Raw genomic sequence first — 14560 nt, forward strand, 5'->3', positions numbered from 1 at the left:
TTATACTTAAGAATGAAATATATATATAAATATATATATATTAATAATATGCAACTGATATTTCTAACGATACCTCATACTACTTCATATAAAACCAAATAAATTAAACAAGTTTTTAAAGGTTTCTATTATGTCCTTCATTGCAATTGACCTTTTGTAACGTGAAACATTTTACGCAAGCGCATTTTCACCTCATCCTGCTGAATATAAGCAGTACACATCCCGTGCGCGCTGCCACCTCGCATTAGAAGCAGCGAGACTCTCGTGCACTCCGACGGTCACGGAGGCCAGACTCGGGGGCGCGCATCCCGGTTCGTTACGTCACTCGAAGCGCCCAGGCTCGCGGAGCTACTGGTAGAGCTGGCAAAGAGAGGAAGAAAACGACAGAAGTACTCCAAAAGAGGGCTTTCCCCGCGGATAACGGCTCTCAAAGTCATAACGGTCCGTCCACAACGATAAATACAGCCGCAAACATCTCACTAAACCGGACTAACCTCTTGTGCAAGAAGGTGAGACGCTTTTTTAAAGTCTTGTGTGAACTGCTCGGACACAGCCCAGTGATAGTGTGGGATTTTGTGTACATGTTTCTATATATTGCGGTCTGTATACTTTTGTAGACGTCCCAACAAACTAGCGGGAAGGTAAATACGCGTGATATCGCTTGATGTGTGCTTTAAAGCCTCTGGAAATAAAATGCTGTTGCGCCAGCAAGCAATGGAGGAAGAACTGGGCGAAAAAAAGAGAAACATGTATGTCCACATCAAGCTGAGAGAAAGAAGTATATCAGTATGTTATCATTTAGTGGTTTTTATTGCAAGATATAAACCGAGGTGGATGGCGATAGCGGGACGCGGTGTGTATACACGTATGTGTTTAAAGCCGCTATCAATCCGTCCGAAGCCTCAATTCACTCAGTTTCAGGCGGTGTCAGGCTTCTCTAAGAAGGAACTCTGTCACTGCATGTGCACCTCACACTTTTGCTAGTTATTTGTTATTTGTTATAGATTTTCCCTGTTAAAATGATTGAAAGAGGCTACGAGGCGGATGCAGAATGTCGCTCGGGTTGTTACAAAGTATCCCCGTACTCTCTCCGTGACGTCACTCGGGAAATATGGATCTGTTACAAAATATCAAAGGTATTAGAATAGATACAATGCGTTGCCTCGGAGGGAAATATTTTAACACATTTAAAGTTTGGCTGTTTCGTTTAGTATTATAACCAAAACAAACACAATTGTTTTATTTAAAGGGAATGAATGAATACATCACAATTAATTCGCGTTTAGACGATTGTGATTGGTTCCCTGAGCCTCTCCCAATAACAGTGCTGCTGTATATTTGTGCTGTTGTTCTATTTCGTATAAAGTGCTCTCCTCATAAACATGGTACAATTGTATATTTACTCATAATTGTACAATTGCGTGTCTATTAATGAATAAACTAAAGTTAAGCTATTGCTTGTCGTCTCAAATCAAAAATAGCCCCATATATTAATATTAATAACGTGACCAGACCTGTCAACCGTGTGGACCGCAGTTAAATATCTTATGATTCAACAGGTTGGTTTCAGACCAGCACTTGTCGTGTTGTAATTCTACTTAATTCTTGCTTTCGGAAGTCTGTGGTTTATTGTAATGTTTCCCCGTGTCCAATCACATGACGTAACACACATATTCTGCTGTCATCAGAATAAATGGATTGCATAGGCCAGCAGTGAGATGTGATAACCGTTTTATCTGCTTCTGTTGTGTTTATCTCAGCTGTTTTCCACATTTGGATCAATCTTGTGTGTCTTTTTTTGTCATTTATTGACTGGCCTGCTTGTGTCAGGTTGTTGGAAATGAGGGCTACCTGACATAGGATTAGAGTAATGTCAGTCTGACCTTACCTGACCAGTACACTGTCTATGGCTATTGAACTTGTGCCTCCATCACTTAAAAAAAGCCTTTTGCTTCCGTTCTGAACTTTTGCAACACCCGCACATTCTGTTAAGGGGAGGCAGAGGGAGAATACATATGGCATGTACTTGTATCTCTTAACCCTTGAACCCTCAGGACCTTTGATAGACAGTTAGTCCGGCTCACACCATCTGTCTTCGCAGTGATGTAGGTGACTGAATTGTTACAAATAAGATCAAAGAACCGTTTTGTGCCTAAAACCAGTAGCAAGTACAAAGTGAGGAAAAAATGGATTATTGTTTGAAAAATGGAAACAGATCACCAAGATAAAATGCTGTGATTATGGCGTACAGGTTTGACCTGGGTTTTCTCTCTTCTTTCTTTATAAATTGGTTTGATATTTACGTATATTTATGTAATCTCTAGGGTGTAACACAGGGAAATTCAGGGAGGATGATAGCTTCTTGGACACTGAGACATGCAGGAAAGTTCGTCTTGTGTCAGCATGTACAAACATGCAGGCCTTCTTAAGGGAAGATGTTTTACAGCTAATGAAAAATGTATTTTTAGTTGATTGTGTGAATGTTATGCAATTTAATGTCAAGAAACACAAAAAAGTCATAGTACCATCTTAAAGCAGTGTTTTTTTTAGTTAACTTCGATTATGATACTCACCCACATGTCAATTCAAATCCAAAGTAGTAGACACATTTCACCTGTGGTTTTGCTGGAGATTCTGTTGCGTACGTGTAACATATCTATCTAATGCTTGCAATAAATGTAAGTTGCAATGAAAGGTGCATGTGCGAGAGAGCACAGCAGGAGTTTCATCCACATCTTTAGCATGGCTTGTGCAGACTTTGACCTTATTACCTCACGCAGACAGACGGGATGAGAGCATGCCGGCCCAGAAGAAAAGAACATTCAACGCTGGCTCTCTTGTTTCATGCTCACAGGTCAGGACTGGAGATGAAAATTGATTAGTTGATCCGAGGTCCCCAAGGAGGGTACCGGCAGTTAATGATGTGTCGGCTCAGGACTTTGTTTCAACATCTTTGGCTTATATTATAAAAAGCATCAAGCCATACTCAACACTAGCGGACAGATGGAAACGTATGGTTCTTGAGATTTTTGGTTTGCTTAAAGTGCATCGTATATGTGCTAAGACACCTTATTTTCAAGTTTTCACGCATAGCGCTTTTTATGTGTGCCATCTCTTTTTTTTGAAGAATTAATGGTGGTAGTTTTGGTTATGCAAACTTACTGTGTTTCGGAGCCAAATAATACAGTGTGAAATCGACCTGTGGAGGTGGGGACGGGATCAGGTTTGGACCAAGCAAACGACTCGTATGTGAAAACAGCCTTCAGGTTATTTTGGCCTTGCCGAGTCTATATCTGGTTTCTGTGGAGGTTGGTTGACCCTCTACCCTCTGTGAATCAGCGTTGTCCTGTAACTGGGCCAGTGTAGCATCTTTTACAACCGACTTGACCTGTTGGATAATACATAATTTTTTTGCTTCACATTTTTATTGTGGTTGTATTAAAACGTGTTTAACAATTGCCATTTATGTTTGCCAAAGCAATGGTTTGATATTTTGTGTGCTGCCTTTTTGATATGTATGCCGTTTAATAAGTCACCATATAGTGTCTACATGCATAATACTTGCTGCTCCGAGCACCAGATTTAGGCGATCGTCCATTAATATACAAACTAGCATTTGGTTTAGCACAAAAATAACTGAATCTGAAAGATAATAAAAAGATCTAGAGAGATTTATATGATCATCTTTTTTCAATGTCTTCTTATTCATCGGTCACCATCCTGTCTTATGCTTTTCCGTATTGAAAATAAGATGGATAACTCGCAGTCTAATTTATTCCCACTGTTTTTAGCACTTTAGGAATACAGAGGCGGGTTGAATCAAATACTTTTGTAGTTGTAGCTGGTCAATCAGTGATGGTGAATCTGTTCAGTGATGTAAAGCAGGAGTCAGTCAGGCACGATGCAAAGCTTTAAAAGTGATCTCAAGGCTGACCTCAGTTCCCTCCTGTAAATATAATGGCAGAGGCTGGTATGCATTGATGCTATAAAAGAGGCATTGGGTTAGATGCTCGGGAATGAGGCAAAAAAACAGATGCTTTCAAATTCAGCCGCTGGTTTAAATTTATACCTTATTGATTGGTGTAGGCTGCCTTGGAATTTTAAATGAAAGTTACTGGCTGTTATTTAGGGTGTGCGCTCTGAATCAGCACTCAAACCCTTACTTTAACAGATTGGGACTTTTTACGGTACGTTGTGAGTCATCAGTAGGATATATATTAAAACATTGCATTTGTGAGATGTTTGTAGTACTTCATTAAAATAAGTCTCCAACATTTTAGGGTTGAAATATATGCCATTTTATTCTGATAAATTGTAAACATTCTAGTGGAAATGTTGAGGTCTTATTTCAACGATATTGCAACCATGTATGTATAGATTTGTTGTCTGGCCAGCGTGAGCTCATTTATTCCTCTGAACTATGAGTAAGAATAGCATATGGTCAGTCGTTCTGTTGTTTATGCTCATCCGTTTGCAACAGATTCTCGTCTCAGTTTTGTGCGCCTAGAGGCTTACGCATTCAATTTCAACATTTGGAGAAAAGATTTTCTTTTCTTTGTTTGTTAATACCACTCTAACCTTCTTCCTAGTAGAAAAAAAACTTGAATTCTATATCTGATAAGAATTATGTTGTGTTTTTTTTGCTTTGGCTCAGTTTTGCCCGCCTAACAGAGTAAAGATTTCGGCGCTAATAAAATGGAAAATATTCTATGATCCAACATTGCATTGTAAAGTAAATGGAAATATCCTGGTTGGAGGGGAAAGCAGATTGCTTTTATGGAACAATTGAAAGCTTAAAGGAGCAATCGTGAGATTAAGCAATGGAGGGGAGTGCTAGTTCTACTTGCTGTGTTCACTGTCCAGGTGTAATCCACCTGCCTAAGGGGCAGCCAGATGGCAACCGTTTAAGCAATGAAGACTCTTGTAGCTCTTAAAGGGATAGTTCACCCAAAAATGTCAAATCTGTCATTTAGTCACCTTCATTTTGATATACATCAAATTGATGTCAGTGGTGTTTCTCAAGCTTACTATGTAGTGGACAGCTGCTCGATGTGCATATATGTGTATGAATATGTAAACTTGATGTGCCTTTTCTTTATGTCTGTTTTAGACCAGTTTGGAATGTAAAACTTTCTTAAATATTTATTTAACCTTGATAAGAACGATACAATTAACATTGGCACATAAATGAATATTAAATTGCTCATTAAATGAATGAATGCATTGTAATAATGATGCACAGTTGTTCTGGTGTCCTGAACTGACCCCAAGAGTCCCTAAATAACTGCCAACCCCTCATTCAACTGTGCCCCACCTCTAACACTGTAGATTCTAACACTGTTATTTCTCAATGCCCGTCCCAAGAACCCAGTTTTCTTATTCACATGTCCCGTCTAGAGAAATATTTTATAGCCTCTGCAAACAAATGATGCTAGACCTTTTCCTAGTACTGCATTCAATCCTTGCCATTTTTGCCGGTCCCAAGATTATTTTTACATGTTGTATAAAGTCAGTAATTTAGGACTTAAACTACATGAAGGAAAGTTGTATGAGTGTAGGCATGTAAAGCATGTTGTCTTAACTTTGGGAATGTGACATGGTTTGGCATGCCCATGCAGAGCATTATGTGGCTTCCGTTCGACAGCGGTAAAGGAAGGAGATTTGCAGTCTCATTGCCCTATCCGCATCTTATCAGCAGTCGGCTCTGTTCTGCTTCTGGAAACTATCGCAGTTTCAAAAAACTCGTCCTGAGTGTTTTGATTCTTCCTAACCTTTGCATCATGCTCTGTAAAGTCAACATGTTTGTGTATCCAAAAAGAGCCTGCAGCCTGAACATACTTCACATTCAGTCCAGATTGGATTTATTGGCGATGCATGCAGATTAGCTCGACTGAAACGAAATAGCACTTATGTTAGATGCATTCATAATGAGGGATTGTGGCTCTGCTGGCTTGGACCTGATCAAGAATCTCTTGAATATTTTCATGGCATTCTGGAAAGAGCCAAAACACAGTCAAGTGGAGTGTGCCAGCTCCCCCATAAAGGGGAATGTTTTCTCAATAAATTACCCATAAACTGTATTACCATGTCTCATATAATATTGTGGAAAATAACTTTGAATAAAACAATTGTGCATTTGTCAAGGAATGTTATAGCATTTATTAAAGAAAGAGATCACAAAGTCACAATTGTGTCATGTGACTTGTTTCCACACTCCGTCTTGCTACAAAACAAAGATGCGTTTGACAGCTTGGACCGAAACAAACAGTTCATTGATCTGCGTGCACATAGCTGTGTGGATGTATTATTACAGATTTGCTCTTACAAGACAATGAAGGAATGATATTGCATTGCTTTTGAAGCATAAAAATGTGTAATTTTCAATGTGTGTAAAGTATATTCATATGTGGCACGTGTGATGTGTACCTGGGTAGTGCATCTGCTTCACAATACATGGAAGGATTGTGTGCATTGGAGACGATGGAGAGACAGACAGAATGGTGGAGTGACAGTGCAGAGAGTACAGAATACTGTATGTACTGGAACAGAGCCACCGTGCTAAAGTAAATACACTGTGGTGTGTGAGTGACCTATATAGAGCTCAGTGAAGGAGGTTAAAAAGTTGATTGTGCCAGGCCTGTTCATTAGCCTATTATTTCCTCACTGGAAAAAGTGTAAGGCAGTCAGACGTCAGGGAAAACTTCTCCGCGAGGCTGTATAAGCCAGGCGAATCTTCTGCCAGTTATGTGTGTTAGGTTGTGCACTCCCTTAAAGTTCCAGTGTATGAAATTTTGCATCTAGTGGTGAGGTTGTGAATAGCAACCAACAGCTCACTCCACCCCTCCCTTCAAGTGGCTGACACAGGAATAAGATATCGTCATATTTGTCGCTTCTTTGCCGAAGAAGATAATTAATTTACTAGTACGCGGACAATATATCGTGTAATTTTTATGCTCAGTTTCTCAATGAATTATGGTTAAATGCTGCCACAGCGCAATAGCTAGTGGACGCCCTCACACAAATACTCTGAATATGGGACACAGAAGAAGAATGATTTACACACGTAGTTCTAGGAAATGCCAATGGTCATTATCTATCGCTGTTCTTCAAACCTTTTCAGGTATTTTCATTAGGGCTGCACGATTAATTGAAAAGAAAACGCACACGATTTAGTGGTTGGCTGCGATGTTTTATGCACAGTTTGTAAGTGAAATACTTTTTAATGCATCTGATGCATTCCATGCAAGGGGACCCGCAGTGTATGTAGATAGAAATAGCTCATTCCAAGGTAATAAAAACATAACGCTTCATTATGTAAGGTCTTTATGTTGCATTTCTGTCAATAGATCTTCCAAAAAAATACACCTTTAGGACTAAAAGGAGGAAGAAACAAATGTGCCGTTTATTTTTAATCAAATAAATTGTATTGTTTTTTCAGTTTATCCCTATCGATAATGTTGGTGTATTAGTTTGCTTTTTTGCAGTGCATATGACTAAACCCTTTCTCTCTCTCTCTCTCTCTCTCTCTCTCTCTCTCTCTCTCTCTCTCTCTCTCTCTCTCTCTCTCTTTTGCAGGAATACAACATGACCAGGTTAAACGGATAATACTGTTCGCTCATTTATACCCTACCCAGTCTCCATGTTGTCAAAACGAAATGCTTTCTTTGTCTATGCAGTTAACATAAACAAAATAAGGAGCGCCTTTCAATAGATCAAACTATATAACCCCATTTTATTTCACGGCTGTTCATCCCTAACTGAAAGCGCCATGTACGGTAGTGCCCGTTCTGTAAGCAAAGTGGAGGGAAACCACAGCGGCGGGAGCAATCAGAGTCCCGGCCGCTCGCCTCGTCTCCCACGGTCACCCCGTTTAGGCCACCGCCGGACCAACAGCACAGGAGGCAGCGGGGCAGGAGTGGGTCCGGGGGGTAAAACCCTCTCCATGGAGAACATTCAGTCTCTCAATGCCGCGTATGCCACATCTGGCCCCTTGTACCTGAGCGACAACGAGGTGGTGGTGTCCGGCCCGGATTTGCCGAAGAGTACAATGACGCTGGGCCGCTCAAGTGGACGGGTGCCTTATGGCGTCCGCGCGACTGTAATGGGAAGCAGCCCAAACATCTCTACTGGGGGCCCGGGCTCCGTGCCTACCGACGCCATCGCCTTTGGAGACCATCACATGCCTTCCACGCTGTCGTCCACCGTGCCTCATTCGCTGCGGCAGGCGCGGGACAACACCATCATGGATCTGCAGGCCCAGCTCAAGGAGGTGCTTCGAGAGAACGATCTTCTAAGGAAAGAGGTGGACGTGAAGGAGAGCAAGCTCAGCTCCTCCATGAACTCCATTAAGACCTTCTGGAGCCCGGAGCTGAAGAAGGAGCGAGCGTTTCGTAAGGATGAAGTGTCGAAGATCACCGTGTGGAAGGAACAGTATAGAGTCGTGCAGGATGAAAACCAGGTAAGTTCCTATGGCTGGTCAAAACATTTGTGGATATCATTCAAATGCATTGCCTTTTTACGTTGTCTCAGTAGATTTTGCAGGATATGACTTGGACAGAAAGTTATTTTAACCATTTGAAAAAGTAGGGTGTAATATTATTGGTTAATATTAATAATTATTTTAAATACAAACATTTGATTTCAGTAGAGTAATATGCACTGACGAATTATGCACAGAAAGTCAAGATGAAGAAAGTAACAGGCGTCAGTATTTATGCTTGTATTAAAAACATCTCAAGCGATATTGCTTTTCTAATTATATCTGCTATATAAATATTTAGGTTTCATGAAATGCTCGAAAGTCTGGCATCTGTTGTTATATTGTACATGATAATCAGCATAGAGAGCATAGGACAAGACACAATTTATAAAGCATGAACACACCAGCTCTTCAGCACACTTGTGATGGATGCAAACATTTTATTGGAAAAAAGCAAGCTTCTGTCTTACAAACAACCCTTATCATATTTAAAAAAAAAAAAAAAAGTCATTGAGAAAAGGCAATTTTTCATTGGCAAACTTGATGCCTTGTGTCTAGACTAGACTAATTCTTTCTCTATGCTGATTCATTTTATGTCTTATAGTATAGGTCTACATCTATGTGAAATGTAGTTAATGCCAAGCTTTAGTAATACTAGACCTGCTTATCCAGACATTTGGCTTAGGACATTGAATCTGTTCCATATTACAGCGTATTCCCACTATGAACCGCCCACTTAGACAGGAAGTTGTTTGATGCCAGTCAGTCAGACTGGAGCTGTCGACTTCAGCTTTTGCCAATTTTGTGTGTAATGTCATGTGATCCAATTAGGAGGTCCGTTGGCATGCCATCTGAGGTTGATGCTTGTGTCAAATAAGATCTCTCCCACATACACACGCGGCATTTATCCTTTTTGGAGCATTCAGGGAATGTTCTCGGAAGAAAGCTGTCTGTCTTTTACTTTGTTGGTTTTGCTCTTTTGTACATGACCTTGCATGGTTTTTTATCCTTTACTAGTCTAAATTTGCACTTGAACATTTGTGAACAACTTCTGTCACACTCTTCCTGAATTTCTCTCTCTTTATCGCACATATTCTGGTCTGTGAAGAGGGCGGTCTGTCTTGCTCCTCCTGGACCCTCCAAACATCTGCTGCGATTTTCCAAGCATTAGCGAGCACGTTTATGCGAGCACATCCTTTCAGACAGAGTCAATCAGGTGCCCACCCATGTGTAATTTCTGTAAGTGTCTGTGTGCACGTCCTTTGCATCCATTAACAGGTGCTAAACGCACATCCGATGCTCTTAATTTTGTAGTGTTGCAAAGATTCCCTCCCCAATCCCACTATCTCCCTAGTTTCATTTTCCACCTCCCGGTTCCGCCCAGTGCGCCCACTCTTCATTCACAGTTTCCGGTCTGTTGCAGGCATGACTGTTTGTTCCTGTTCCAAAACCAGGAAACAGGTTTTTGTATGTTTGAAGCACATTCTCGGAGGAGAGCTGATAGCTGAGAAGAGAGAGGAAAGGTTTTGTTTGCTGTGTCATGCCGGTAAATATAATCTAGAAGGGTAGCAGATGGCCCAGGGTGGAAGCAGGGACCGGCCAACCCCCAGGTTGTCAAAGCAGAATGGAGAGACTAATAAATACACTCTTTGAGTGCAAAACATCACATGGAACTGGAGCTTAAAGCGGAGTCTGAGACCTATTAAATATCAAGTGACAGGTCACATTTATTTTTTAACCTCCGTTGTCCTGCTGTACAGGATTAAGTTTAGGTTATGTAATGGATAATGAGTCCATCACTTACAGGTGAATGACTGTGTCATGTGTTTATACATTTTTATGTTTACACTGTAGTTTTCAACGTACACAGCACAGCCAATAGTCTAATAGGTGTGTGTAGTTAAATTAAAAATGGAAATTCACCCTCATGTTGTTCCAAATATGTGAACATCTCTTGGTTTTGCTGAACACACAAAAAATACATTTGATAGAATGTTTGTAACCTAACATTTCTAGATCTGTTGGCTTTCTCACATTCTTCAAAATATCTTCTTTTGTTTTAAACAGAACAAGAACATTTTTACAGTTTTTGTACAACACGACAGGGCTGATGAGAAATAGTGACAGATTTTTCATTTTTGGGACACCTGTACCTCTAATATTGACCTCTAACACTAAGCCTTAAACCATCCCACATTATCTTTTACTATTATTATTACTTTTTTCCCTTTTATTTATTTGACCTTTTGTTTAAATAGTTTGTAAGGCCTTGGTATTTGTCATGATTTAACAAAGACTTTCATATTTGATCCATGTCTACCATCTCATGAGCTATAATAAGAGTGTGGAGGAAGGAATGTTAGAAAGACAGTTCATATTTTTCTCTTTCCATTATGGTGCTGTGAACTGCAGACACAGCTGCCCGTATATGGAGTGTGGTCATGTAGGATAGGTGTGGAATGAAGAGAATTCAGAGCCTTCCGTCTCGTCTACTGGTCCCTCTCTCCCTGCCCTATTCACATGTAGGGGAAGAGAGGAGGAGCAAGAGACGAGAACAGATTGAGAAAGAGAGAAGCAGAGCAAGGTGGCATTTTTGGGAAATGGATTCGGCCAAAATAGGAATAGCAGACGCAGTCTCATAATGTTGTTCAAGGTTTCTTGCGCCCAAAACAGTTAATAGGTGGTCATGAGGGTAAAAAGTATTATGCATGTATTTTGTTTGCTTGATATCCTTTGATGTTGTGTGTGTCTGAGGCAAAGAGCAGGACTGTCCACCACTAATTCCCGAAACTGACTGTACAGATGGCCACTCTGATTCTATTAAGATTAAGACGCTGTGATTGGCTCCATGCTTCCTCTCTGTCGGCAGGAGTCCCGCCCACCTTCAAGGTGTTTATGTCCGAAGGCTTTCTTTATGTGGACAGGAAAACTACAGAAGCCTGAAGATTTTACACAATTTGAGGTTTTTCTGCTTTGCATTGGTTGAAAATAGTTTGGAACGGTCTGGGTTATATTTCATACCAAAATCCAAAATAAAATCTAAAATAAATGCTTTTTTGCATTAAAAGAATTTCAATTTCATTACTGTAATAGAATTGATTCTGTAGTAAACTACGAGTGAAAAGCATTTTAAGATTTATTGCGCCCAATTTTGAATTTCCTTTTAATAAATCCTATTCTTTCTAATGGAAACAAAATATAATTTCAAAGACATTTACTATCTATCTATTTGCAAAGTTTTGGTCACGAACCTGCAGAGCAAAATCGTATTTTAATGTGACCATTTTTAATTGGCTTTGCTCTAATTGAAAATGTCTGTTTTCAAATGACTATTGCCATCTGATTATGGCCTCCCCCATCACATCTGGTTAATGACATAATCTCATTCAGTCGTCTGGCTTCTCCGCCATTCGAGGGCTTCATGACACAGCAAGTCTCGGTTGCCATGGTAGCCCTGCAATAGCAGTCCCTCAGCAAGCTCCAGCCTCGTTCTCAATGAACCCTTGAATGGCAAGCTGTGGAGTTTTTCCCTTTCTTAACTCCATTTAATTAATTTAAAACTCATATTTCTGTAGAAATCTAAATATAGAGACAGAAATAAAACTAACTGACATGTGCATTTATGCTTTAGCGGATGATTTTATTCTAAGCAACTTCAGATATACATTTGAGCAGTTTTATATATCACATGACCTCAGTGGTGCAAGCATCATGTTTTTCCAGTTCTTGATGTCTGCAGGGCTGCATCTATAATACTTTTATTAAAAATAATCATACTGCATGCATCTACCTAGATAGAGGTGGAGTTTAAGAAGTAACAGGGGGCCATTATGACATCCCAGAATGTGGTTGTGAACAACTCGCAGGAAGTATCTGCCAAACTCTGCCTTCAATGGGGATGAGGCAAACCCTCATGCAAATTATACAGATGGCCAGAAGTCTGTGCATATTCTTAGACTCAAGACAGGAGATAGGCTCTAATTGGTACAGTGGAAGTGAATGGTAGGCCTGCGTTGTGTGTGTGACCTGTGGGGTCTGACTGTGGTTTGTTGTTGATTGGTACACAACCCAGAAGGACAGACACCGGAGAACAAGAACATTCTAGATTGGTTTTCTGCAATTCATAAGTCATAACTTGGTTAAAAATCAATCAAAAGTAGTTACAGGGTAAAACACAAAGTCTCATTATCGAACCCCAATTTGCATCAGTAAGGTTATGATAATGGTTAATAGGTTTTGCTGTCAGGTACCATTTCTGAAATAAAGATTTAGAAAAGTATACTGCAATTTCATGTGTCAATTACATGTTTATACTGTAGTAAATACAGATGTATGGACTGCAGCATATTCTAAACAAATTGTTTAAATTAATTTGAACTATGTACATTTATTCTGATGTTCACAACTCAAGGGCACCTTCTAAACTTGGAGGGAAACAATTAAAAAATCAATTGTTTATTATGCATTCCAGGTAATATCAATCAAACTGCAGTTAGGTTGTTTTGATGAAGTACTAATAACCTAAAAAACTACAGCTTACTAACAATAAAACACTAAAACATAATAAAAAGCATGATTATGGAGAATAGTAGTTATATGTTTTTGTAAATAAATTCTTCAGATATAAACTCCAATTCGGTATATTGCGATTTGGCAGTTTTTTGGCATTCCACGGAAGAAACTAATCCTGCTTGAGGTTGTCATAATTCATGCTTGAAAACTTAAAAAATGTAAGTGAAAAAAATGCCTTAAAAGTGTAGTTCGTGGCGATTTAAATAGGCAGACAAAAGGCAGACAGCTTGTGAAAAATGTTGTCAGTTTTACAACCGTGTGTAAAGTTTATTTTCGGCTTTAAGAACTGCTCTTTAAAAACCCTCCGTGCTCTGTTTGTTTACCGCTCCTGGAAAGAAAGTGAAACAAGAATTCCTTGTGTATTTGGTCGTAAAAGTGAGATGTAAGTGACTATCTGTTGTATAGATGTGCCATCAGGTTCATCTCGGTCACCTGATTCCAGCGCTGTTTGTTTGCCGTCGGGTTTCCTCATTAGGCCGGCCGCACACAGAGAACGGAAATCAATTAATTAACGCACTCGCTATGACTTATTCATGATGTCGATCTATCGTGAGGAATCACCACAGCAGGCAGGATAGAGCATAGCACATGGCAGGGTGCTGGAAAACACCAATCGAATCGTGTTTTAAATATTTATATGTGCTTTAGGGAAGCCACACTTTTATAATACCATATAATCTGCACATCCTCACTATTCTTCACTTACAAGCAGAAACACCCAGATGAATAAAATAAAGTACCATTTCTATTCATATGCATGTTTCTGTTGAATGGATTGTGTCTTTTCTTTTAACCAAACCATGTCTGTCTTAGCAGGCCGTGACATTTGCTGTGTAAGAGAGAGGTGTGGTTCATGCATTTTTGTGTAGGACTCTTGGTGTTTAGGATTTGTTATTGGAAGTTAGTGCAAAGCGCTGTGACGTGCCGAATGAGACTTTTCTGATTGGCTGAGCTCCTCGGGTCATTCGGTGTGGTCCAACCAACATCATTGGAATGCAGGAGGGCTGTTAAGGGTCAAGGGTCAAGACGTTACAGCCTCCAGAAATCTGAATAAAGGTCGCCTAACTTTACACGTTACACTGCGAATTCCACTGCATTCTGTGGTTTGGCAAACCCCAAACACATTCCATGTGTTAGGACGTCTAGGAGAGTCTGAGCCTTCCAATGAAAAAAAAACAAACACGTGGAAAAAAGTGGGAGGGACGAGGAAGGAGAAACCAGCAAGACAAAAGAGCATGAGCATGTAGAAACAAACCCACGAATGGGATGCAAAATCCTGAGCTATTAATTGTTTTTAGCAACAAATGCTTTAAAACTAAATAAATATAATGTTTCTATACAATATACCACCATACTAGTTGCTAGTGTAGAAACATGATGATATTTATCATGTCTGACACAATTTAAACTCATTACATCTTGTAGTTTCGGTGGTTACATGGTTGCGTACAAAATGTAGTTAGACTTATTTCCCCCACTTTACCAACATGAGAACCATAGTATAGTTAA

The 14560-nt window shown here is 39.8% G+C and overlaps 1 protein-coding gene across 2 annotated transcripts in view; it reads left to right on the forward strand.

The window, feature by feature from the left end:
- The first annotated feature begins 233 nt into the window (after window positions 1-233).
- The window catches only part of erc1b (ELKS/RAB6-interacting/CAST family member 1b), a 143303-nt gene continuing 128976 nt past the window's right edge, over window positions 234-14560 (forward strand). Inside the window, exons 1-2 of one of the 2 annotated variants that reach the window (XM_079455267.1) lie at window positions 234-509; window positions 7576-8458. In XM_079455267.1, coding sequence (XP_079311393.1) covers window positions 7769-8458 — 690 coding nt within the window. In that variant the 5' untranslated portion in view covers window positions 234-509; window positions 7576-7768. The remainder of the gene's footprint in view (window positions 510-7575; window positions 8459-14560) is intronic. The other variant, XM_079455268.1, reaches the window with a different exon arrangement.

The sequence above is a fragment of the Barbatula barbatula genome (genome assembly GCF_947034865.1).
Source record: "Barbatula barbatula genome assembly, chromosome: 4".
Classification (NCBI taxonomy): Eukaryota; Metazoa; Chordata; class Actinopteri; order Cypriniformes; family Nemacheilidae; genus Barbatula; species Barbatula barbatula.